This window comes from Halichoerus grypus, chromosome 9 (genome assembly GCF_964656455.1).
Source record: "Halichoerus grypus chromosome 9, mHalGry1.hap1.1, whole genome shotgun sequence".
Lineage (NCBI taxonomy): Eukaryota > Metazoa > Chordata > Mammalia > Carnivora > Phocidae > Halichoerus > Halichoerus grypus.
Window position 1 is genome coordinate 83,665,553 of NC_135720.1, and position 26,444 is coordinate 83,691,996.

Here is a 26,444-nt window from a genome sequence, read left to right on the forward strand (position 1 = left end):
GTAAAGTTACCAAAAAATTGAGGAAAATCACAAATCAAGATAAAAGAAATGTGAGTAAACATATTAGTTATAATAATAATTTGAATGATTGAAAATTCCCTAATAGAAGGCAAAAAATACTCAAATCCAGTTTAAAAACATTGAACTTCATGATATTTATAAGAGAGACTCTAAAACAAACTGATACTGACAAGTTAAAAATAAAGAGTGGGCAAATATGCATCAGGCATTCACAAAAGAAAACAGGAAATACTAATTTCAAAAAGGGCAAAAGATATTAATGGTGACCAAAGGGTCATTAGATATTTATAAAGATACATATCACAAGGAAAACAATGGTTATTCAACTTTACAAGCAGACTAAGATAATGTCAATATATATAAAGCAAGGATGTTAGAAAGATTAGAAATGTGAAAAGGAAAGCATTTGGTTATGGGAGACTGTAACACATCTTTCTTAGGCCCTGACAAACATATATATTTTTTAAAGATTTTATTTATTTATTCATGAGAGACACAGAGAGAGAAAGAGGCAGAGGCAGAGGGAGAAGCAGGCTCCCTGCAAAGCAAGGAGCCCAATGCAGGACTAGATCCCAGACCCTTGGGATCATGACCTGAGGCAAAGGCAGACGCTTAACCAACTGAGCCACCCAGGCACCCGTTTTTGTTTTTTGTTTTTAAGATTTTATCTATTTATTAATGAGAGACAGAGAAAGAGGCAGAGGCAGAGAACATATATTTGATAAATATGTATAATTAGTAATTTTTAATCCAATGATATATTGACTTTTCTATCCTAAGAGAAAACATATATATACATGGACACTATTTTCAAGATTAATGTAAGTTTTCGTAAAAATTCAACAAATATTGTCACAAAGAAAATGTTCAAAAGTTATCCAAATCAGAAATTGCAGAGGTTACATTCTCTGACTGCAGTATAATAAAAAGATATTTTTTTAAGTTTAATTAAAAACTCAAATACTTTGCAAGTTATAAATGCCTCCCTCAATAACTATCTAGGAGAAATAAAAAAAAGTAAAATCTCCAACTTGTTTTAAAATAATGAAGACAGGACTATGACTTATTAAACTTTATAGAATGTGTGCAAATGTAGATATGTGGCCTGAACTATTTTTTGTTCCAATTAAAAACGTAATTTAAAAAATAAAACTGAATGTAACTTCAAGAAGTTCAAACAGAACAAAGAATCTAAACAAAAGAAGAAAATATTAAAAAATAAATATATACATTAATGTATGAGAAGAGAAAAACTGTAAAATTGGTAAATTACAATACTGAATTCCCAAAGAATAAGAACAGAGGAGTCACATCGCCAAGATGGCAACACAGATTGTTTCTGATTTCACTCTCCCTCACGAGAATAACTAACAACTATTGAAGAACAAGATACCTAGATTCTCTAGGAGAGAATCCTAGAACATGAGGGTGAGGTGGACATAGTCCCTGCATCACACAAACCTAGACAGACGGCATGAGAAGGGTACTAGAGGTTACACGTTGACCACATTGCCCCACCCCCAGGCCAGCAAAGCGCCATGCAGAGAGGTCTCTCCTGAGCCACCAGTTCCTCTAGAAGGAAAAGAGAACCCAGGGGGCATACATCCAGCCTCCCTCAGCATTGTGGTTTGATCTGTGGGAACTCCTCCTCTGATCTTGCACTATGGGGATTGCAGGGGAATCTGTAGCTCTCAAACACTGGGAATCTGACCACGATAGAGAACGAGGGAGGAACTTGCAACAACCAGCACCTGGATCTTGCCAGACTGAGTTTATTCCTGCAGTGCCGAGTAGTAATCCCAACCAGCAGTTTTGCTCATGTGCAGACCAAGTCAGGGGCACACAGGGCCCCAGGGAACTTGGTGGGGGTATAGATCTGCTTGATTCAGGTCCTCATATTGCCAGCCCTGGAGCGTGGTTTGCCTCTGCCCAGGCAAGGAGTTGAATCACAGCCCCACCCATTGTGGAAAGTATCTTCTGGCTTCATCTGACCAGAATGTCTGGAGTCAAGTCTTGGAAGCTATGTGGTCAGTGGTACTCAAGCTGAGAGGCAGGCAGTCAGATCTGATAGTTTGCAAAACAAAGCTGCCCTGTTCAGTCAGGGATCTTGGGGTGCAGGTCAGCTTGAGTTAAGACAATAAATAAAAAGCTTTGCCAGCTTTAGAGCTGCTTCTCCCACTAAGCCTGGACAGGGAATCTAATTTGTAACCCCACTTATCGCTGAATACAGCCTCTCCAACCAGGGAACCTAACCAGAACACAGGGAAAGCCGCATAGCCCATTCAGTATACAAAGGCACTTGAATAGGAACCACAGCCCAAGGCTTCCCCTGCCGGCAGAGAAAAACTGGTGGACTCACCTGGCCAGGCAATTTCGTAAACACTCTGGACTGATTCAGTACTCAGCCCTAAACATCTAGCAAGCCTGACCAGAGAATCTAGGCAAACGTGGGTCCTATCCTACAGCCTCACTTGGGTAGGGAAACAAGCCAGCAGTCCTATCCAGCTGTTCCCAGCTAGTGGCACACCCTCCCTATCCTTGTCCTCAGAGCTTGAACAGTTGCCTCACCCCAAAATAGGCCATAATAGCAGGCCCCACCTACCCAAGAACATCACCAGCAGACACACCCAGAAACCCAAACTAAACTGACTGGCAAAGAACTTTCTCTGCCAAAGCAAACCTGTAAAATCTAGAAGAGGAGCCTAATTACTCAAATGCACAGATACTAATATCAGGAATTAAAAATCACAAAAAATCAGGTAACTCTGACAACACAAAAGAAACTAATAAAGCTCCAACAACTTACCATAAAGAAATGGAGATCTATAAACTGTCAGAAAAAGAATTCAGAATAAGCCTCTTAAGGACATTTGGTGAACTACAAGAAAACATATACAGACAACTAAACAAAATTAGGAAAAGAGGGTATGAACAAAATGAGAAGTTCAACAAGGAAATTGAAAGCATAAAAACCAACAACAACAACAAAAAAAAGCAAAACCCAAATAGGAATAGAAATCCTAGAGCTGAAAAATACACTAATCAAACTGAAGAACTCAATAAAGCATTTCAAAAGTAGACTCAGCCATGCAGAAGAAAGAATCAGGAACCTGCAGGATAGGACATTGGAAATGTCCCGATCAAAGGAGCAAAAAGAAAAAAGAATGAAAAACAGTAAAGAAGCCTGTAGGAATTATGGTACACATGAGAAGAAAAAATTATGGGAATTCCAAAAGGAGAAGAGAAAGAGAAAGGGACAAAAAGTATATTTAGAGTAAAAATGGCTAAAAACTTCCCAAACCTGGGGAGAGAAATGGACATCCAGATCCATGAGGCCCAAAGTATCCCAAAAGGTTGAACCCAAATAGGACTATACCAAGACACATTATAATTAGATTATCAAAGGTCAAGGACAAAGAAAGCATTTTAAGAGCAATAAGAGAAAATAGAGGAGTTACTTAGAAGGGACCCCTCCCCCCCCAATAAAACTATAGGTGAATTTCTCAACAGAAACTTTTCAGGCCAGGAGAGAATGGGATGACATTCAAAATATTGAAAGAAAATAACTGCCAGCCAAGAATTCTACACCCGTTGAAGCTGTCCTCCAGAAACAAAGGAGGGATAAAGACTTCCCTACACAAAAGCTGAGAGTTCATTACCACCAGACCTACCTTAAAAGAAATGCTAAAGGGAGCTCTTTGAGTGGAAGTAAAATAATACTAATTAACATCATAAAAACATAAACGGTAGTGAAATCTCATTGGTAATGGTAAATACACAGTCATAGTTAGATTCTACAATATGGTAGAGTGGTGCATAATTCATTTACAGCTCTAGTTTAAAAGTTTAAACAAAACTAATGTAGTAAAAATTACCATAACTACAACAATCTGTTATTAGTTACACAATTTAAAAACCTGTAAATTGTTATGCCAGTAACCTAAAATGTGAGGGGGGGAGAAGTAAAACTAGAGTTTATGAATTCTACCAAAATTCTACCTTTGCTAGAAAAGAAAAAACAAATTTTCTAAGAAAAGAAAAAACAAAATTATACCTTTGGAAGAAAGAAGAAAGCAGGAGTCTTCACACTTTCTGGTTTCGATCACTAGTATAAAACTATAGTCATCAAAACAGTCTGCTACTGGCACAAAAACAGATAAATAGACCAACAGAACAGATTCAAGAGCCCAGAAATAAACCCAAGCAAATATCGTCAAATAATTTATGACAAAGGAGCCAAGAATACTGAACGGTGAAAAGTCTTTTCAATAAATGGTGCTGGCATAATTGGATATTCAGATGTAAAAGAATGAAATTGGACCCATATCTTATACCACTCACAAAAATTAACTCAAAATGATTAAAGACTTAAATGTAAGACCTGAAATCATAGAACTCCTAGAAGAAAATATAGGAATAAAACTCCTTTCCATGGGCCTTGATAATGATATTTTAGATGTGACATCAAAAGCATATGCAACAAAATTAAAAATAAACAAGTGGGACGACATCAAACTAGAAAGCATCTGCACAGCAAAAGGAACAATCAAAAAGTGAAAATAAAACCTATAGAATGGCAAAAAGTATTTGCACACCATATATCTGATAAGAGAGGTTAATATCCAAAATATATAAAGAACTTATGCAATTCAATAGCAAAAAAACAAATAGCCCAATTTAAAAAATGGGCAAAGGATGTGAATAGATATTCCTCCAATGAAGATATACAAAAGGCCAATGGTACATGAAAGGATGTCAACATCACTAGCCATTAGGGAAATGAAAATTAAAACCACAATGAGATATCACCTCAGTCCTGTCAGAATGGCCATGATCAAAAAGACAAGAGATATCAAATGCTGGCAAGGATGTGAAGAGGGAACCCTTGTGCACAGTCCCTTGGTGGGATTGTAAATTGGTACAGCCACTATGGAAAACATTATGAAGGATCCTCAAAAAATTAAAAATAGAACTACCATATGATCTAGTAATTTCACTTCAGGGAATATATCCGAAGAAAATGAAAATAGTAATTCGAAAAGATATCTGCACTCCCATGTTCATAGCAGCATTATTTATAATAGCCAAGACATGGAAACAATCTAGGTGTCTATCGATGAAGGAATGGATAAAGAAGTTGTGAGATACATATATTATTCAGCCATAAAAAAAAAAGAAGAAATCCTACATTTGTGACAACATGGATGGACCCTAAATGCCTTATGCTAAGTGAAATAAGTCAGACAGAGAAAGACAAATATTGTATGATCTACTTATATGTGGAATCTAAAACAAACAAACTCATAGAAAAGAGATCAGACTTGTGGTTACCAGAGGCAGAGGGTGGGGGAAGACGGTCAAAAGGTACAAACTTTCAGTTATAAGATAAATAAGTACTAGGGACTTAATGTTAATACTATAGCTAACACTACTTTTGATATATAGGAAAATAAGAAAGTAAATCATAAAAGTTCTCATTACATTTTTTTTATATTATCTGTATATATTAGCTGAACCTATTGTGGTAATGATTTCATAATACATGTACATCAAACCATCATGCTGTATATGCTTTAAATTTACACAGTAACACACGTGACATATTCAGATGTCAATTATTTTTCAATAAAATGGAAAAAAGTATATATATACTATATACATATATATATACTTTTTGATTATATTTATATATATATATTTGGATGAAAAATCATCCAAAAAGTCCTAGCAAATCTAATCAAGAAAAAAGAGTAAACAAAGAAGATTAGAAGAAATAACATATAATCTTAAAAGGATTTAGGGGTGCCTGGGTGGCACAGTTTGTTAAGGGAATGACTCTTGATTTCTGCTCAGGTCATGCTCTCCAGGTCATGAGATTGAGCACCGGGTCAGGCTCTGTGCTCAGCACAGAGTTTGCTTGAGTTCTCTCTCCCTCTCCCTCTGCTCCTCCCACTCATGCTCTCTCTCTCTCTCTCTAACATAAATAAATAATAAATCTTTAAAAGAAAAATAAAAGGATTTAATAACAGATTCATAGATGATTTTAAATGATTTTTTCTTTTTTGTGCATTTTTATTGAAATTCTAGTTAGTTAACAAACAGCGTAATATTAGTTTCAGGTGTACAATATAGTGATTCAACACTTCCATACATCACCCAGGGCTCATCACAACAAGTGCTCTCCTTAACCCATCACCCATTTAACCCATCCCCACCCACCTCTCCTGTGGTAACCATCAGTTTGTTCTCTATAGTTGAGAGTTGGCTCCTAGGTTTTCCTCTACCTTTTTTTTTAACCTTTGCTCATTTGTTTCTTAAATTCCACATTTGAGTGAAAATCATATGGTATTTGTCTTTCTCTGGTTGACTTATTTCACTTAGAATAATACTTGCTAGCTCCATCCTTGTTGTTGTAAATGGCAAGATTTCATTCTTTTTTTTCCTCTGAGTATTATTCCATTGCACATATATGCTAAATCTTCTTTTAAAAGTATTAACATAAATAGTTAGCTTAATAAATTTGAAAATCTTAATAATGAGGGTTCAAAGATAATGAAGAAAAAAATTTGTGGGCCAAAATTTAAAAGACCAATATCAACTGAAGAATTGAAACTGAACAAGTTTTCAATAACTACCTTCAAGACAGCTGCAGAGTCAAGAGTTTTATCAGTGAGTGCTTTTCAGCTTCAGAAATAAATCATTCCTGTGATGTATAGTCTGCTTGTGCATGGGGAAAAAAAAATACGAAAAATGTTCTAACTCACTTTAAAAAGCCAGGGTGACCCTCATAGTAAAACCTAAAAATGCTTAGTATGGATGCAAAAGTTTGAATTACAAATTAGCATATCCAATTCAGATCATATTAAAATAATAATTTATTCTGGATAGTTAAAATTATCCTAAAAATTCAGGTATATAATTCCTAATGAATAAAAATCACACTAATAGACTGCAAAATACATAAATGTCTCAATAGATCTGGAAAATAATTTGATAAAATTTAATGAACCTTCTCTTGCTTATTAAGTTCAGAATAAAATGATAATTCATTGGCATAATAAAGAATATTTATCTTTAACATATAGCCAACATCATATAACAATACACTGGCAAATCATAAACTACTCAAGAATATCTTTTATTAACACTATCATTTCCACCCGTTCTAGAAGTGATAGCCAAGACAAACAAAAGAACCCCAGAAACATAAGGTGTATTTGTTAATTTAAAAACAAATTGGGACAGATACAATTATTTATAGATAACGTGATTTTTTTTTTAACCTAAGTACTAAAGGAATCAACTGAAAAAAGTATTGGATATAATAACATAGTTCAGTAAAGTGACCAAGTATAAAATAAATATATATAAATCAATCAGATTTATGATACTAATAATATATAATCAAAATACAATGAAAAATATCCCATTCATAATAATAACCAAATATCATAAGAAACGATTCCAAGAATAATCTTTAAGATTTGTGTGGAACTTACAGAATGACAATAACAAGAGGCTGTAGGAAGAATAAAAAGACTTTCATGAATAGAAGAACATACTTTGAGGCTGAATGGGGAGAAAATAGGTTAATTTAATCCATAAAATTCTAACATGCATTCTTGGAGTACTAGTGTGATACTAACATATCTTTTCAAAGCAACTCCCAAAGTTTATCAGGAATAAATAGGAAAAACTAAAAAAAAATAATTAATTGCTGGGTCATAGGGTACCCCAAAGACACAGATGTAGTGAAAAGAAGGGCCATATGCACCCCAATGTTCATAGCAGCAATGTCCGCAATAGCCAAACTGTGGAAAGAGCCAAGATGCCCTTCAACAGATGAATGGATAAAGAAGATGTGGTCCATATATACAATGGAATATTCCTCAGCCATCAGAAAAGATGAATACCCAACTTTTACATCAACATGGATGGGACTGGAGGAGATTATGCTAAGCGAAATAAGTCAAGCAGAGAAAGTCAATTATCATATGGTTTCACTTATTTGTGGAACATAAGGAATAACATGGAGGACATTAGGAGAAGGAAGGGAAAAATGGGGGGAGGAATTGGAGGGAGAGATGAACCATGAGAGACTATGGACCTGAGAAACAAACAGGGTTCTAGAGGGGAGGGGGGAGGGGAGATTGGTTAGCCCGGTGATGGGTATTAAGGAGGGCACATACTGCATGGAGCACTGGGTGTTACACGAAAACAATGGATCGTGGATCACTACATCAAAAACTAATGATGTATGGTGACTAACATAATATAATAAAATTTAAAACTACAAAAAAAAATAATAATAATAATTAAAAATTTAATGGGGAAAGTTTGTCTCACCCGAATGTAATGAGATGTGAAAATAGACAGACAACAAGCCAACTCTAGTAGTTTAAAAAAACAAAACAATGACAAGAATTAGAAAGCTCTGTGTGAGATAAAGGTGACATCATACATTAGTGAGGACATAAAAGAAAATCCATTAATGGTGTGAGACAATTATTTAACAAACAGAAATAAAATTAGTTAGTTCCTCACTTTATACCATAAAACAAACTGTAGAATGATTAAAGTATTCTAACGTTAAAAACTGAAAACACGCACACACACACTCCAGGAAGAAAATATGAACACTTATCAGACCTCAGGATGGGCAACGGCTTTCTAACTATTAAGAGCATTGAAAGAAATCATGCAAGAAATAGTATAAATTTGACTATAGAGAACAAAATTTGAAATTTCCCTACATTAAGAGCATTAAAAACTGAAATTAAACCTCCATCATCATGAAAAGATAAATATAATTTAAAAAGCACACAACTGGGAAAAATACTTGATACAGGTTTATGACAAAAGTTTCATATAGTTAATATATAAAGAGCTTATGTAAATCTTAAAACTGCAATAGAAAAAAATGGCAAAGAATATGAAGTATTTACTTCAGGAAAGAAAAAAGAAAGAAGGAAGGAAGGAAGAAAGGGAGGGAAGGAGGGAGACAAGGAAGGTAAGGAAAAAAGAAAAACTAAATGTGAAGGAAAAAATCAAATTACTCAATTCCAAATATTTTTGTTTTAAAGGCTATCTTTCTCACTTATCAAATTAGCTAAACTTAACCCTAAAGCCCAATATCATTGGATGTGAGATTAGAAATTGGAATGATTTTTCTGGAGAGTAATTTCGATGATCTACATCAAGAATTAATGCTCTTAGATTGAATAATTCTACTTTGAGCCATTCATCTTATGGAAATAATTAGGGAACATTTGAGGGCAGGAACATTCATTGTCACCTTATACCTGTATTAGCTGAATTTATCATTAATCACCGGAGGTGTCACAAAATATCCAACATCATTTGTGGGGGGTATCACAAGTAATTTGTTACTATTAATAGTATAAGTGCCAAACTAAACATTTAGTAAATTAGAGTACAGTCAAGGTTATCTCTGTAATATTATTCTTACTCCTATTATAGTAGACTTCATGAGTGGGAAGAAAAGGAACAGAGCAGTGGCAAATGCCCAGAGAGATTTGCATAAACCAGAGCCTTTTTTATCTATGTGTACATGAGAATTCACTGGCTTTTGAACACATACATCTATGTGTGTTATAGAGGAGAAAATAATCAGAACCACTTATAGAACTGCAGTCATTTAAGATACAAAATACAGACACTTTAAACTTTGTTTTGGAAGAAGTTTGATAAGATGGGTAAATGTTCACTATATGGTGGAAGCAGAAAGAAGGGCTGGGCACACAGTGACACCGTTTTATAAAAGAGCCAGAAGGAAGTTGACCCGTGTTGGAAGTGGTGGTCTCTGGGAATTATTTTTCTTTTTATGCTTTCCTGAATTTTCCAAATATTAAGTAGTAAGCAGATATTATTTAATGGCCAGAAAGAAATTATTAGCAAAAAATATTGTAAAATTATAAAGTACAGAATATTTACAAAGTAATCCTGTAATCCCCCTTCCTGATCCCTACTCCAATTAAAAATATATAATAAATATTTACAGAAAAGGATTTATGCCTTTCTGATGAACCTCATAGAATTAATTCTGTCATATACTAAAAGGAAAGCCTCTGACAGCACAAACTAACTTGAACTTCATCATGTCTTCAGCTACCCTGCCAAAGACAATTTTGTAACTCTTTAAGCATTACACACTTAATTAAAAACTAAAACAAAATGTAATCATGACATATTATTTTATCCTTCATGAAAACATACCCTGTTCTTGGAGGAAAGGAGTAGTAAAGACCAAATAGGTATACTTTAGTTAACAGTCTTCATTCTTATTTACAGGGAACTAAATTAATGCCCTCTCTAGGGAGAAAAATTAAAAAGCATGTGGTGACCTTCATTGAACTTCATGCACTAGCCAACTGAAAGCATACTTTTTTTTTTTTGGTTTTTTTTTTGAAAGCATACTTTTTAATGCCCTGAAAAACATGCTTCAGGGTTATGGGGTTAACACAATACAAAATGCTGCCAAACTTCCTGTTATTGTTGTTGTTGTTGTTTTCTTAACCCAGGAACCTTCCTATGAGAACACAAGTTTCACATTAGGGTGATGGAGAGGAAGACTTCTGTCCTGTATCCATGCCCATGCATCTTGTCCCAGAACTGCCTTTCTAATAACTCATGATTCTGAAGGGCACATAAAACATCGTAATAAGTGCATTTTGTGTTTTCATTTATTTCTTGGGAGAATAGCAGTCATTATTAATGTATGTTCTTGACATATCATTGGATTCACATTCCCAACTGTTTTGAATTACTACCTAAAATAGTCTTTTGAGGAATGTTAAATAATAAAAAAAAAAAAAGCCATTCTCAACCAGGTTGCTGAAGCACAGTTGTTTTCTACGAGTTGTACTATTCCAATTCTGCTTTCTCAAACACTGTGATTATCTACCTTAGGTTTCTCAATTTTTAAATATTATTTTATAACACAAAAATGTACTAGAAATATCTCCAATTTTTTTTTTACTTTGGGGGGATATCACTTCTATTTTTCATTGCTTGAAAGAAAACATATAAATAAGGACTGATTTCTTTAGGTTTTGAAGTTGATGGTGCCATTTTGTTTATTTGTAGATAAAAAGGGGTCTAAAGCAGGGTTTCTCAGCCTGTGCAGTATTGACATTTTGGGCTAAATAATTCTTTGTAGTGGGGGGGTTGTCCTGTACATTGAAGTATGTATAGCAGCATCCTTGGTCTCTACACACTGGATTCCAGTAGCACCCTCTCCACACCACCCCCCTTGTGACAACCATATATGTCTCCACACACTGCCTGAAGTCCACTGGGGGGGCAAAATCTCCCCTGGTCAAGAACTCTGGTCTAAATCATACCACCCACAGAGAGCCACGTGAGTATTACCTATCTTCTTTATCAAAGTCTTCAAAAAGTGAAATTCCTGTCTTTCAAATGTTGGGACTACTTGCTGCTCTATTACTTTACTAGTCCTTAAATATTCTACTTAAAGTAAACTAATAAGCAACTAAGATTTCCCACATCCTTAGGGAAAAAAAAAAAAACAGCTGACAAAAAAACTAGAATTTAGATGTTAGAGGTAACTGTCAGGTTGAAAATTCATTTCACTTCTTTTGACATTATTTCCTAATTTTTACTTGGTCATAAAAGGCATCTAAATTATTTTACCACAATGATGATCCAACCTTCGATTCAAAAGTCCAAGTAAAGAGCTTTTCAATAAGAAGCAGATAACTTAATATAATTCATATAATGCATAAACTTTTTTATTCATAAACTTTATAACTAATGTAGCAATACTGGAAAACTGAGAGTTTCTGTGTCAGTTATATACTTTTTACTATTTTAATTTTAACATGTTTATTGGAAAATTATCAGAAAAGACAGAAAAGTATGTAGATTACCATTATCCTACTACACAGAGATAACCACATTTAGGTGTTGATCTTTCTAGGTTATTCTATTCATATAAATATATCCTATACTAAACCCTTAACAAATCACAATTTATACTCCACTCTGTGAATTAAACATAATGTTTACTAGACATTAAGGGCAAAATTTGTAGTGATAAATATACTTGGCTTTCTCAAACAACCATTTTTTTACAGCACTAAAGCACACAATGTTGGGTTATCTATTTTCAGCAATAACCACAACATGCTACAATTTTTCTGTTTCTCTAACCCATAGGCTTTAGCAATAACAAGAGAGAAGTGAATCAGCAGATACAATTAGGGATTTTTTTTTTCATGCTACTGTATGTGTCATCTAGATATAGATGTCCAAAGTCCTAATTTTTCTGAAAATTCTAGGGGAAGGAAGAGAGGGTCTTATATTTTCATGGTCACCCCATACTTTCCTTCGCTCCAAATGGATCCACCAAAACAAAACAAATAATAACAACCCCAAAAAAATCCCTCACACAAGGCCATTTATGTGTTTAGAAAGTGTCACTGAACATTTGCCCTTGAACATTAGAAATCCTCTCTCCATGTCCCTTCTATCCCCACATTCAGGAAATCTTCAGGAACTGTTTCATCCTTTGTAGTTCCCAACTCATACACCTCCCTGGTTCTCTGTGCCCTTTCTTCTGTTTTCTACAGAGTTGTTCACCTCCACCTTGGTTGCATACAGTCCTTCTAGGTCAGTGGAGAGCCTTGAGAGAGTTGATGAACCAAATTCTTAATTATTCTACAATTTCCAGTCAGAAGAGCCCTGGTAACCAATTAGACTATTCAATCCAAAAAAGAAATTGAGGAAACCAGCTGACTATTCTAATTTCATATTTATTGACCACAGCTCAAAGCATGTATCAAAGTAGGGGAATAAACACTTGTGAATAATTAGAAGACCTGGGGGCCAGGGACCTAACCCTATGTAACTGGGTAACAGAGGACTAATCTCAATCATTGTGACTCCTTTCCATTCTCTACAAAATAGGAATAGAACCTATGCTAATAAGAACATTGGTGACCCACATAATGGTCCACAAAGCATGTTCAAACAGATTGGCTGCTTCTGCCCTCAGAACAACACGAGATACAGCATCTATAATTATTATCATCCTCATTTATAGGCCCAGAGGAATTAGTGGCCTGGTTGAATCCCACTGAAGTAGCAGAGCTCAATGACTGCAAATACGACACCAAGTGCCTTCTCTCTATCTGGAGGGAAAGTTATGAGGATCTAATGACATTGCATATTATAAAGATTCTTTCCAAATGAAAAAAAAAGTTAATGAAAACCCAACCCTTATTGCTGTATTTATTTTCAGATAACTTTGGTAAGACGCAACTACATAAGAATGCTTTCATGAGAGTTCAGGTATTTTCCACAAACATTTTCTCCAAATGGCACAGTAAATTATAAAATAAAACTTAACATATTAGGATTAAAACATTACAATATGACAGTTTTTACTTCTATGATGATACTTTAATTTTTCCAGACTTGTGTTTTAGATTTATCCTGCTCCTTATCAACTGGCAGGTGATCCAAACATGTTTCAGCCTCATCTCTTACACATGAGCATGCCTGCTTGTGCACATGTGCGTATACATACACACACACACACACACCCCTTTTCTTTCTCCATGGTTTCTGGTAATGATTTTTTTCCCTTGCCTTTGACTATTTACAACACAGACTGCGAGTCCAGCAGATTGATTTCCCAAGATGAACTGATTCTAAGAGACTCCCAGGAGCATTTCGCAGTGGCCCCAATATTCTCCTTCACTGGCACAGAAAATTAACAATGCATTATATCTGAAAAATTTGAAGACCCAAAAGCTCAAAAATGTCAATTCCTCAAATATTCCATGTTCTAGATTTCTAATTCCTTTTGTAACTTTCCACAGAATCTTTTTCCATAATTTTCATTCATTTCTGAAGCTATGAAGCTCACAATTGAACACATTTTCTATTGAGTTTTCCTGTGTGCTGAGTCAAACGGTTTCAAATGATACAATTACTTCATCAAAAAACAAACAGGCATTTAACAAACACCCTCTCCATATCCAGTCTGTACTAGAATCTGTGGGATCCAAAGGCATAGTTGTTCTCAAGCACAAAAAAGAGAATCTACTACATTATGAATTGCATTTGAAGGAAATAAAATAATTTCACTATATATACATTATATTTTCTTTCTTAAAACTACCACATATATTCCTGATTAATGCTTGCATTTCAGTACACTGGGATCCCAAACAACATTTTATCCTACCCTAATTACCTTATAATTGTGGTTCAATATATATATTGATACCCTACATTTATTTTTTAATAAATCTCATGCTAAGACTTTTTTGTAATATTGAAAAATTTTGTAAAAACAATATTCACACTTGGTTTTAAAAAATAAGACAACAATCCTCCTCACACACAACTGCAATACTCTCAAAAAGGAAAAGTCTTTTAACCATGTCTACTTTTAGAAACTAAATAATAAACTTAGTTGAAAATGTAAAATTTGGATAATGAAACAATGAATATATCTTGCTATTTATCACATAGAGATGTGCTTGACTCTAATCTATGTAAAGTGAGATTTAATTCCTCTACTGTAGTACTTTTCACAGCACCTCTGTAATTTTGACGATCATATTATTAGTTTAAGTTTTGTTGGTTTAAGTTGGAAATCTCTAGTTACACTTCTCTTTCTTGTCCAATAAATTTTAGTCAGTTTCTTGACACCACTCTAGGTAGAATAAGACTGTTAATGCCTCTACCCATCCCTCAATTTTTGCTACTGTCTTTCACCTTCCACCTCTGTCAGCTAGCTATACATTTACTTTTATTTTGTCAAGGTTGTCAAGTGAACTGTTAAGTATTTGAGCTAATAAAAACATGTTTTTATGGGTGCCTGGGTGACTCGGTTGGCTAAGCATCTGCCTTCGGCTCAGGTCATGATCTGGCGGTCCTGGGATCCAGCCCTGCATCGTTGTGCGGGGGGGGGGGGGGGGCGGGGATTGCTGCTCAGCGGGAAGTCTGCTTCAGCCCGCTCATGCTCCCTCTCAAATAAATAAATAAAATCTTTAAACAAACAAAAAAAAATGTTTTTATATTTAAGTCAGATTGAGTTGAGTTTTCTACCACAACAGAAACCGCCTTAACTTCACTGAGCACCTCCTACCTGCTTACCTGCTGGCCAGGGAAAGGGATGCTACAATTTACTTTGTGTAAATGACTCTATTTTACAAGGACATGATTTTTTAATACATCAGTTATATTTAATTAAAGTATACCTCATAAAACAAAACAAAATGATAAGATGAAGCTCTGCAATAGTCAAGACAATATCTTACTCAGGAAAAGCCTTTCAAAAATAAAACCCATTGTAGAATATTATTTGAAAACAGGGGGATACACTGTTTATTTTCTAAAAGAGACACTAAAATTGAAGGAAATAGGTGTATAGTGATCCTGGTGAAAAGATTTATTGCATTTGAAATATATTCTAGGGGTTATTGTTGTAAGTATAAAGGCTACTGAAGGGTAACATGGGAAGTGACCATGACTTAAGTATAACTTATAATATGTATTTCAGTTTTTATTTAAGTCAAATATTCCTTTTTTCAGTGAGACCTCTGAGTTTTCAGAAAACATCTATAAACATATGTTTCTTATAATTTTAACTTTAAAAAATAAGTGTAATAAATCTTCCCTATTTTATACTATACTTTTCTATACTTTTCTGCCTCTGTGAAAAAGGTTTTGAGATGCTATGCCTGGTGAATCAGATTCCTCTTCCTTTGTGAACGAAAACCACAGCAATCTCCTTCATGTTGTCCTCACTACACATTCTGTTTAAGTTATGCTCAGCTCAGCCCCTCATAAACCAGGGGTCATGTATGGTTCAAAATATGCATGTTATTCATGCATATAATAATTCACCTTAGAAAGTATTTTAGGTAGCTTAAATAAAATGTATGCATACAAAAGCTAGTAATATATAGGTGAAAAATAATAAGCCAAATACTATGTTTATTTAAAAAATCACAATGAAGCAGGCCATAATACCTTCCTAAGTTGAGCTGTAAATTTAGTTCTGAGCTTCTTGATAGTTGAAATAAAAAGAAGTTACAAAGATTTCAATTTAGGGGAAACCAAACTTCTGCTAATACTAAACTCTAAAAGAAATTTCCCTTAGGGACATTCCCAAAATAAAATGAGGAGGGAAGAGGAGTGTGCCCATCACAAGTGTTTTCTGGAATTTTCTCCCTGTTCCTCCATATGCATATAAAAGTGTCTTGCCATAAGTACATCCCACACTGAGGAAACTCTGCATGGTCAGGTTCAAGAAATCAGAAAAACACAAGTTTTGTGAAAGGAGAGTTAGAGGGATTTGATGTTGTAGTTCACAAAAGGAATTTTCCCTCATCCATGTCAGAATCAGAAAGAAAAATAAGCGAATTGTTTTTCTAGTATCTCTATATAGATATTATTTCACTATTCCTAATAACATCATTTTCAAATGAGTAAATTGGATTCAGTGAATTGGAGAGAAGTCAAATGGAAGTCTGATTTATCCAAGACACATAGAAATTCAGAGGCATATCAGTGATCAGAATCCGGAAGATATGAATCAAGTTATTCATTATACTCACTGATGAAACAATCGTAAGATGATAGTATCTTAAATGTAAAAACACAGAAAAAAATCATATTGTCATTAGTCATATTACCACAGATCATGTGATACAGCTTATAAAAGACCTTATGTCTCTGTACTTTAAAAAAAATGATCTTTACGAATGCTAAAACTACCCCCAAAGACACAGCTTCTCTAATAAACACTTAAATGTATGTTAAAACTGGCAGCTCTCTAAGAATGACAGCTCTCTTCCTGCATATTAAACAACTGACGAAGAAATCATTGATGAAAAACTTCGAAAATCTCATTTAGTGGATGAAATATCACTATAGTGAAGTCAGGAATATTACCCAGACAATTGATAAAATATTCATTTCCTGTAATAAATGGGTGTGGAGTCATCAATTATCAAAAGACTATCAAACACTGGTTTTGACTTAAATATACTTAATAAGTCATGTTTATTGGATTCATATTGATCGATTCTTCCACAATTTTCACTCAGAAAATTAAATCTGTGCAGTTAATTAGTTGAAAATAACAACTGCTGGTTCAATTAAACTTAGCAAATTTCACATTCTAGTGTTACCATATGTACATTTGTTTGAAGTAATAATTAAACGTCTGTACTGGATTGCATATTTTGGAACAAAGTAAACAAATTACATTATGACATGGAAATATCTCTAAAAATACACATTTGATTTCCTCTTGGAAAATTAAGCACAAATGCCTTAAGTGAATCCCTAATAAATGGCTGCAAAAATTACTTGATTACATGGGTATAAATTTGACCTAACCATTAATAACTTCTACATAAAACTATGCACATTGGCAGTCAGAGGATACGTTAAATTTCGCTCCTAAAACATTACCCATTAAAAAAAGAAGACAGAGAGACGGAAGAAAGAAAAGAAAGAAAAGAAAGAAAGAAAGAAAGAAAGAAAGAAAGAAAGAAAGAAAGAAAGAAAGAGAGAGAGAGAAAGAAAGAAAGAAAGAAGGAAAGAAAGAAAGAAAGAAAAAGCTTGGGAGTGCTGCTTTGCTCTAGAATTAAGAAGCTGGAGTTTAATTCATATCTAAGTTGTGGGAAAACTGATGGGATCAAAAAATATTTCAAGTTGGAAAAATGTGCAAAGGAAATACCAGTGGGCTGCTAGTAGGCAAGTACCTTGATCCTTGCTTGTAGAAAAGCAGAGAAGGAGTATATACACATTTAAGGCTGCTGTGCCCTTGGCACAATGCCTCACAAAATCTTAACAAATGCCATCTTGGTTGGATCTCATAGCACTTTGATGAGGCATGCAGAGTTGGGGATATTGTCTTTTCATAACAGAGTTAGTCATTAAGAGATTTGCTCAAGGTCAGTCCAGAATCTGGATCTTTTGACAAAATTTAGGCATGGGGTCTACGCCTAAGACACAACAGTAATTTGAAATACAAAGAAGTATGATTTGATTTTAATAAATGCAAATATGTGTTACAACAAACTGTTTTAATCATGGTGTAGTCCATTTTCAGTAAAGAGCTCAATAAAGTTTACGTGACCCACAATAACAACAGCTAAGTAATCCTATCCATATCAAATAAACAACTACAGAGTGACTATTATTTGCAAAGCATTGTGATTAACAGCTAGTCATTTATAGCAAGTGGTTTATTCAAGTCCTCTCTCTCTCTCTCTATATATATATAATTTTCTATTCAGCTATTTTATCCAACCTCCCCTGAAGATAATGTGTGACTTTATGACAGAAATAAAGTTCACAATACAGATGATTTGTATATAAAACTACATTTTCACTCTTGAAAGCAATTTTCTTTCAGAAAGAAAAAAGTTGGCAGGGCAATGACCACCTGCATTTTAGAGCAGGATAGACACTAACCTCTGTTTCAGATACCGGTGTTCTGGCAAACTTACTAATACAAATACACCAACCTGAATGCTGTCCGGTTAGACACTTTAAAGCAACATTCTAAAAGTAAAGGCCTTAATTTGAACGGTCAATAGCGCTACAACGTGTTTGTGCAGTTTTCTTTTACATATGAACTTTCGCCACAAAAGGAGTTTAAAAGTTCAGGGTAGGGATTTAGGTGACCTACAAAAGTAGTACGTCCTGCGTTCCCATTTTCCTCAATACCTTATATATTATACAGTAATTTAAGCACCAGACCTGCCTCGATAGCCTCTCACTTTGTGACTCAGCTCCGGCCGGACTTGACTTGCTCTGGGCGCCGGGATCAGGGTCCCACCTCAGGGCTCAGAGCGGTTTGCTCCCAGTGGATCAGGGCGGGTGTGTTGCCGGAGTCGTGTTCCATTGGCTACACTCTCGGGGACTGGCCGGGCTTTCCGACACTTGATTGGATGGAACTACCCCCTGTGGGCCAAGATCATTGGAGGGTGCGGGAGCCAGGGGGCGGGGCGGGTTCCCCAGGATTCTTGACCGAGCGCGCTCAGCTGCGGAGCAGGGCGCCGGGCGCCGGACCGGAGCTGGGCGGGCGGCTCCGGAGGGAGGACGGGAGGGTCCCGGCGCGGAAGGGGTCTCGAAGGGGTAGAGCGGGGCCGGGGCTGGTCGCCGGCCGCCCCTACGGCAGTCCCAGATTCCCCCCGGCGGCGGCCGCTCCAAGACAGCATCTGTCAACGCTCTTTCTCAGTCCTTCTCCTTTGGCCGGGCCGGGCTCCGCTGGCGGCGGCTGGGAAGACGCGGGACCCAGCGTGACGAGCCTATCAGCTGTCAGGCGAGCGGCGAAGCGACCCGAGGGCGGCTGGAGACACACAAAGAACGCGGTGAGCGGCGGCGGCGAAAGGGGGCGGCAGATTCGGGACGGCAACTCCCGGCCGCGCCCGCTCGTGCCGCCGCCGCCGCCGCCGGGGCTGGGTCCGAGGCCGCGGAGACAATGCGGCCGGGCTCCGGCCCCGCGCGCCTCAGAGTGCGGGCGCCTGCGCTCCCCCGGCCCCTATTTGACCGTCCCTCGCCTCGCCCAGCCCCCTCCCGGTCGGCTTGGCCCCCGCCCGGGGAAGGGGCGCCCCCTCGCTCCCGCAGCCGGGAAGGAAGTCCGTCCGCGGCCGCTGAGCCCGGCAACTTGCGAGCCGGGAAAAGTTTGCGGCGCCTCCGCGGGGCGGCGCGACACGGCGCGGCCCGCCCCTGGCGTCCGCGGTCACCGCCGGTGACTTTCTGGACTCGTCGTCAGCCCGGGCCGTGGGGCGGCCAGCGGCGACTGCGGGGAGGGCCAGAGTCCGTCCGAGGGCGCCCGCGCCGGGGGCTGCGGGTGAGTTGACCTTCTGGGCGCGAGGGGTTTAAGCTGTCTGGGGCACCTGGGTTTGGGGAGAAGGCAAGGAGAGCGCCTTTAATACTTTTTTGGAGCAGGCGGGGAGAACAAATGTAAGTGCGATTGCTTAAGAGTCGCTGACATGCCGCTGGCTCGTGAACCGTATCGGTGGGAACCTTTTAGGAGCCGGGGCTCCTGAGGGCCTGTGCAGGGTGGGGGTTGGGAGGTGGAAAGATTAGAAGGTCGCGCACCAGCCTTGCCTGTAACTGGCTCTGCGTGACCTTGGACAAGTGACTTAACCACTTAGATCTCCTCATCCGTGATACATGAGGCTAGAGCTACATGATCTCTGGTGTCTTCCCGTTTTTTAAATCCATCTCGGTTTGAGATTTTCCTTGGGCCTCAACGTGGTACAGGAGTTACGAACCAGTAGGCCAGGATATATTTACAGGCGCCTGGATTCACCTTTCAGCCTACAGAGAAGTAACTTTTAAGTCTGATGTTTTCAAACAGTAATATCGGAAGGTTTGGGAGGGTTTTTTTCCAGTGAAAAATAATTACCCATTGTTTAAAAACACTTCTTAAAACTGATCTACTTTGCTGCAGCATTTGGAGTAGTAGGAGCCAGGCTGGGGACAGAGAACCAAGCTTCAGGATGAAGTGGCAGGTGCCTCCTGCGATCCCTTTATCCTTTCTGGATTCAGTTTAGGGGGAGAGCAAGGCTTTTATTATACATAGGAGAGAGTAAACAAGGCACGTGTTTTGTTGTTATTTTTCTGTATTGCTTCTTTCTACTGAAAACTTTTATGTGGAGGGCAGTGGGGGAGAGGGCTCTAACTTCTGAAAAAGGAAAAGAAAATGTCACTTATAACCAAAGTAAATCTTGAACTAATGTAAATCTTCCTTACAAGAACAGTAACACATAATGCAAGTACATCTTGATCTAATTTTAATGAAGGATTGAAAATAGCTGCTATGTTCAGTATCACTGACGCCAAGATGGCTCACTTACATAATCTTTGTTGGGATGTGTTAGTGACATGTATAATTTGGATAAATTATTAATGTTAAAGGTTTGGTCGGGGAATGGTATTGGAATATTTTCATCACAGGTTGTGTTGCAATACAATGGAGTGTTAACTTTTGGTTATAATAATAACCTGCCCATTTTTTTTCACTAAAAAGTGAAATCAAGCATTTTCCCTAACCAAAACTCTTTCAACTATTAAATGTTTGTCAGTACTGAATACAGGAGAAATTATTTTCTTCTCTCAATGATAAATTTTCCCAGCTTTTTCACTATTCATGAGCATGCGTTCTAGGAGTCAGGTGCTCCACTGGGTTTTCTCTTCTCATGGAGCTTATAACAACAAAAACTGATTTCTTTTAATGTAAATGCATAAATACACTCCATAAATATTCGCTGGATAAAATACCCAGTGCTTAGATAAAAATAATTTAAAATTCTTTTCGCCCATCCTTAGAATTATCATGCTTTAGGGGGAAGAAAGAAGGTGTCAAAGAAAACTGGCAGGAAAACTGAGCTGAATTCCAGTATCTATCCTGAAAGTTTATATTTTAAAATTAGGGATACAGATTTGGAAAGAGACAAAGACAATTGATAGGGTTTCCAGGAGAAAGATAGCAATATTGATTTAATATAATACATTTTATGACCTAACTTTCTTTGAAGAACACAAACCTTTGAAAAGGTATGTTTCTTGAATTATCAGTAGCTATTTGCATTGTGATTGAATGTCTAATTAAATGGCCTAATCATAACCATTATATTTTACTTGAGTGATATCCGATTTTTAAACTCATTGTTAAAATAACATTGTTAAAATAACATTTTAGTGCAGTTGCATGAAGAAAAGTATACCTTTTGAAATCAACTAAGTCTGCAGTGAGAAAATTACCTCTAATCTTATACCAAATATAAAATAAGCACTGGAAATAACATCTTTCCAAGGTCTTCACTCTAGACAAATGCTATGTGTGCAGATGGGTCCTATGTGGACTACATCATGTATAAGATGATTTTCCTAAGGGGTCTCTGTAATAGTCTATTTGTTGACAAGGAAAGTAAGTCCCCAACATTTGTAAGCCTGGAAACTTCTGGAAAGCCTCTTGGCCTTATTTAAAAGTGACTACTCAACCTAAAACATAGCACTGATATTTGAACAACAAGCTGTCTTTGTAGAATGTGCATTCTCCTCATCGCAAGTTTGCTGGTTGGGCAGCCTTGCAGAGGGTTAGAGCAGTGCATCTGAGAGTGTGGTCCTTCCACCATTTGTATCAGAATCTTCTGTAGCACCTACAAAACTTCAGACTGCTGGGCGACTTCCTACACTTAAAGAATCAGAATGTCTGTGAGCAGAACCTAGAGTCTGTGTTCTTAACAAGCTCCTCCCAAAGTGAGAATCACACTAAATTTCAAGAATTAGTGTTAGAGTTTTCTTGCCAATGTTTAATGGCAACGGTTGCTTTCCCCAGGAACATTTAAAAAGTACCCCTTCCCCCCCCCCCCATGCTCACTGCTCTGATCACTTCCCCTCTGGCACCAGAATTGGCTTCATCTCTTAGCTGTGGCCAGGGAGCCCCTCATGAACTGCTTCTACAAGCAAACCAAGATACCATCTACAAGCAGAGTTGAGGCAGTTTTGGAGCACAGGGCCAAGAGATGCCTTCTTCTATGGGATACTCCCACCACCCTCTCTTCCAGCCACCTCCTCATCAAGTAAGGAGATGAGGTTTCAGGCAGATAATTGGGAATGCACCCCAAGGGACAGAAGGCCTGAGAAGGAACAGAGCTAGAATACCGAATGGAAAGCTATCCCCTCAACATAGTTTAACACTCATATTTGATTATTTTACTTCTAAAGCTGATAATTTGGCAGTCAAGTGTATGGCAGAACCCAGGCCCCTTGCTGTATATTGTTAAAACTTTCGTCTACAAACCTGTATAATGCTCCTGTAATCTCTGTATCCATAAAATCCCCAACATTTCAGTATTTTCATGTTTATTGAAGAAAAAGGGGAGAGTTTGAGAAGTTCAAAGCGTAGGCTAAGGAGTCAGCCACACATGATTCAAATCCTAGCTTTGCCATTTACTACCTAGGTGACTTTGAGCTGCATCCTTGACCCTGTAAGCTTCAGTTTCCTTCCTTGGAAAATGAGGAAAATAGTACTTGCCTCATAGGAGTTGTTTTGGGAATTATGTAATATAAAAATTGGTGACATAATAATTGTCACTCAGTATATACTCAATATATGTACTTTTAATTTATTATAGTAACTTTTTAAAATTTCTTTTTTAGCCCTGGAGAGTTGCTGTAGAAGAGGGATAAGAGAGGAAGACAACGCAGGAGGAGATAAGTCACTCTGGACGCAAGGGAAGGTCACACCACTAAATAGTAATTATTAAGCAGAGCGGAAAGGGACAAGGGAAGGATGCAGACTGCGGCCCTGCTAGTAACCTAGGTTTCCCCATGTATCACCACTCTTGGCATCTCGCCTTTGCAGTTTTTGAAGGGATGAGATTTCTATCTCTGACCCCAAAGAAATAGATCCAGAATCCAACTCCAAATTTGCCTTTTTCAGAAAAGTGTATGCCATCAAAACATGGCATTGTGATGAGAGAGACCACTGCCCCCCTGACTTTGAAAAATACCTTTACTTTCTAGAGCTCTTCTACTTCTCAAAGTACTTTGTCTCTCATTAGCTCACTTTTTCCTTACAGTCCTGTAAAATATCAACATTAGTAGACAGACAGACCCCTATGAGGCCTGTCAAATCTTTCTCTTCTCCCTACCTCCATTCTCTTACAAACCCATTGCAAGGCTAATCTTTGCTATCTTTACATCATTTTTCTTAAAATCAAAAGCCTTTCATCACTTTCTATGTCTCCCCATGTCAAATTGAACCTCCTCTGCCTGGTCTATATGGTGGCCTTAAAAACAGTGTCCCATCCTACTGTAAATATATTCTCCCCGTGGTTCCTACAACATGGCCTACTCACTCACCATTGGGCCTTAGCCCATATTGCTTGCCTCATTAGTGATGCCTCCTTTTGAACCACCTAGATTCTACCCATTCTTCAATTTCCAACTCCTTCTTGGAGCCTTCCCAGATCATCAATTCCTTAAAGATTCCATCTTGTTCTGAACTCCGGTGGTAGCCACAGCTATTTGGTCAATTATAACCTGGTCTTAAAGTCCTAAAGAAGAAAAAGTATAGCATAATTTGATATAGAGAAGAAAGCACCAGACTAATAAGTTTTAAAGACTTGATGTCTACTAAAGAGCTGTGGGAGCAAAGCCAATTTGCTCTACCTTTGTGGTTCTACATTTTCTGAGCTGTGATTCTAGAAAGGTTTGGGTCAGATGACAGTGGTCCCTTCTAATTCTGAGGCTCTGAGACAACCTGGCCTTCCTTATGTGGGATAGAACTCTTACTGAGTTCTTGGATGAAAATATCAGGAATGGACACTCAGTGCCTTCAGGACTTGTTCTATCCTACAGATCTCTAATGCTAAACTTGGCAATTTTTGAATGCTTTGTACCTTTTTTGGTAAGCTTTTTAACCATAAGCATTCAGAGAAGGTTAGTGGGGGTGAATTAGGTAGCAGGATGATGCATTAAAAAAAAAAAAAAGAGTTATCTTGTGAATGACTTCCTATGATGGAATAAATAGGATCAGTTATTAGATAAACCTTAAGTCTTAGCATTTAAAATTTTACATTTCATCTTCATTGGATAGTGCTATATGTTAAATACAGTTATATTTTCTTTTTATTATTTCATAAATTGAAAAACATTAAAATAGTCAAACTCTAGGATAGACACTAGATGACTTCCCATAGTAATCTGGTTGGTGACATGTAAATTTGCATCTGTATGTATATGTATCATATGCACATTACACTTAAATTAAGAAGAGTATCCCTAAATTATGAGGTGCTATTATACATTTACCAGATTTAAGAAGAATCTCTTTAAAATGTGTTGACATTTAATTGACCTTTGAAAGTTCATTCTGTTAATCATACTCAAAGTGCTAAAGCTATGGTTGACTGCTCTGGTGTTTTTACATTCAGTCGTGCTTGGCATATAAATTCTTCAGCATAATTGCTACTTATTTAGCAAGAGTTTCCTTTCTTTGAAAATATGAGTTGTGTTTTATTTTTGCATCTTTTTTTTAAAACTTTGCTTCAGGCTGGATAGTGTTAGAGGTTTGAATTGAAATGCTTTCCTGTCATTAGTTGTATGGGGTGTGGCTTCTTAATATAGGAGTAATGGAAATTTCTTGCTTAGTGGGGAAGTCTACTTTTCTTCTGGCAAAAGTTCGAGGTATGCTGCTAAAATTTAGAGAAGCTTAACACCTCAACACTACATATTTTTAACATAATAAACTTTTGAAAATCTTTCAATTCCATTTGTGTAGATTAAAATTATCAATACTAATACTTCTTATTAAACAAGGATTCAAAGGATTTGTTTTCATAGAAAACTAATTATATTCCTTGAATTGCTATGAGTGGAATTTAATTTTACTGTAAACGATGTACATGTTTTTAAAAAGTCACATATGTTTCTTTTTTAAAGCTTAACATTATTACTATCACCTAGAGAACATCTGCTGAATTGTTTAAAAATTTCTGGGTATTAAATTTATGAAATCAGTCTATGGAAATAATTTTTAATATGCTTAGCTATCTTATAGGCTTCTAAATTAATATTCCTAGTGATCATGGAAAAGTGGCTACACTTTTTGCTAAATGTTAATAGAAAAATAAAAGCATATAATTTACAGTTTTTTGCTAATTTATCTTTGAGACTCCAAGCGTATTTTTAAAATATTTTTATCTTAAAAGCGGTTTTTAAATAGAGAAGATAAAGTTTAAACCAGAGTTTTTTATTTTCATGGGGTCATTTTATACCTTTCACATATGTAGCTCCGTATTTGAGATATATTTTGTTCCCTGTTTAGAATAAGTTTTAATCTCATTATATCTTTTATTTATTCACATATTATCAGCATGGTAAACGTCTGATTTCATGAAACTGACCTTATTTTCTCATCATTGTCTATCCTTCCATATTGTCCTATCTTTTGTTCTGCCTTTTTCTGTTTCTAGTTTTACAACTTACAGCTGTCCTTTTCATCTCATTATAGCCCCACCTCCAAGGGAATATAAGTTCTTTTGCCTTAGTCCAAATATTTAACTTGAAATTCTGTTCTTTTTAAAGTATACAATGAAGGCTCTTAAATAATATTATCTAAATAATGCATAAAAAATTCAAATGACTACAGTGCTGAATAGTCAGATATAGGATATTTCAGACTAAGGGTGAACTCTCACACTTCCATTTTGTAAACTGGTTTCAACAGAGATTTATTTCTTCCTTGGTAATCAAGTATCTCAAGACCAGGCCAGAATTGGTTAAATACAAAATGTTTAGATAAAGCCTGGTTCCTTGGGTAATCTCTCTTAGTAATTCAACTGGATTGATGACACATACTGACAAAATCAAGACATTTGTTCTTCTTT

General features: G+C 36.7%; 1 protein-coding gene across 1 annotated transcript; it reads left to right on the forward strand.

Moving 5' to 3' along the window:
- Nucleotides 1-1,684: 1,684 nt before the first annotated feature.
- On the forward strand, nt 1,685-25,706 carry LOC118519611 (uncharacterized). Its single transcript, XM_078054354.1, has 3 exons — nt 1,685-1,852; nt 19,178-19,891; nt 23,212-25,706. The coding sequence occupies exons 1-3, from the start codon at nt 1,685-1,687 to the stop codon at nt 23,239-23,241; spliced, it is 912 nt and encodes a 303-aa protein (XP_077910480.1). The 3' UTR covers nt 23,242-25,706.
- The last annotated feature ends 738 nt before the right edge of the window (nt 25,707-26,444 follow it).

Bases quoted from the DNA above. Each gene is read 5' to 3' on its own strand.
- LOC118519611 (XM_078054354.1), top strand. From the start codon at position 1,685: ATGGGGATTGCAGGGGAATCTGTAGCTCTCAAACACTGGGAATCTGAC. The intron at 1,853-19,177 runs GTCAGGGGCACA...TCGAAGGGGTAG, and splicing joins TTTGCTCATGTGCAGACCAA to AGCGGGGCCGGGGCTGGTCG. The intron at 19,892-23,211 runs GTGAGTTGACCT...TTTCTTTTTTAG, and splicing joins GCCCGCGCCGGGGGCTGCGG to CCCTGGAGAGTTGCTGTAGA.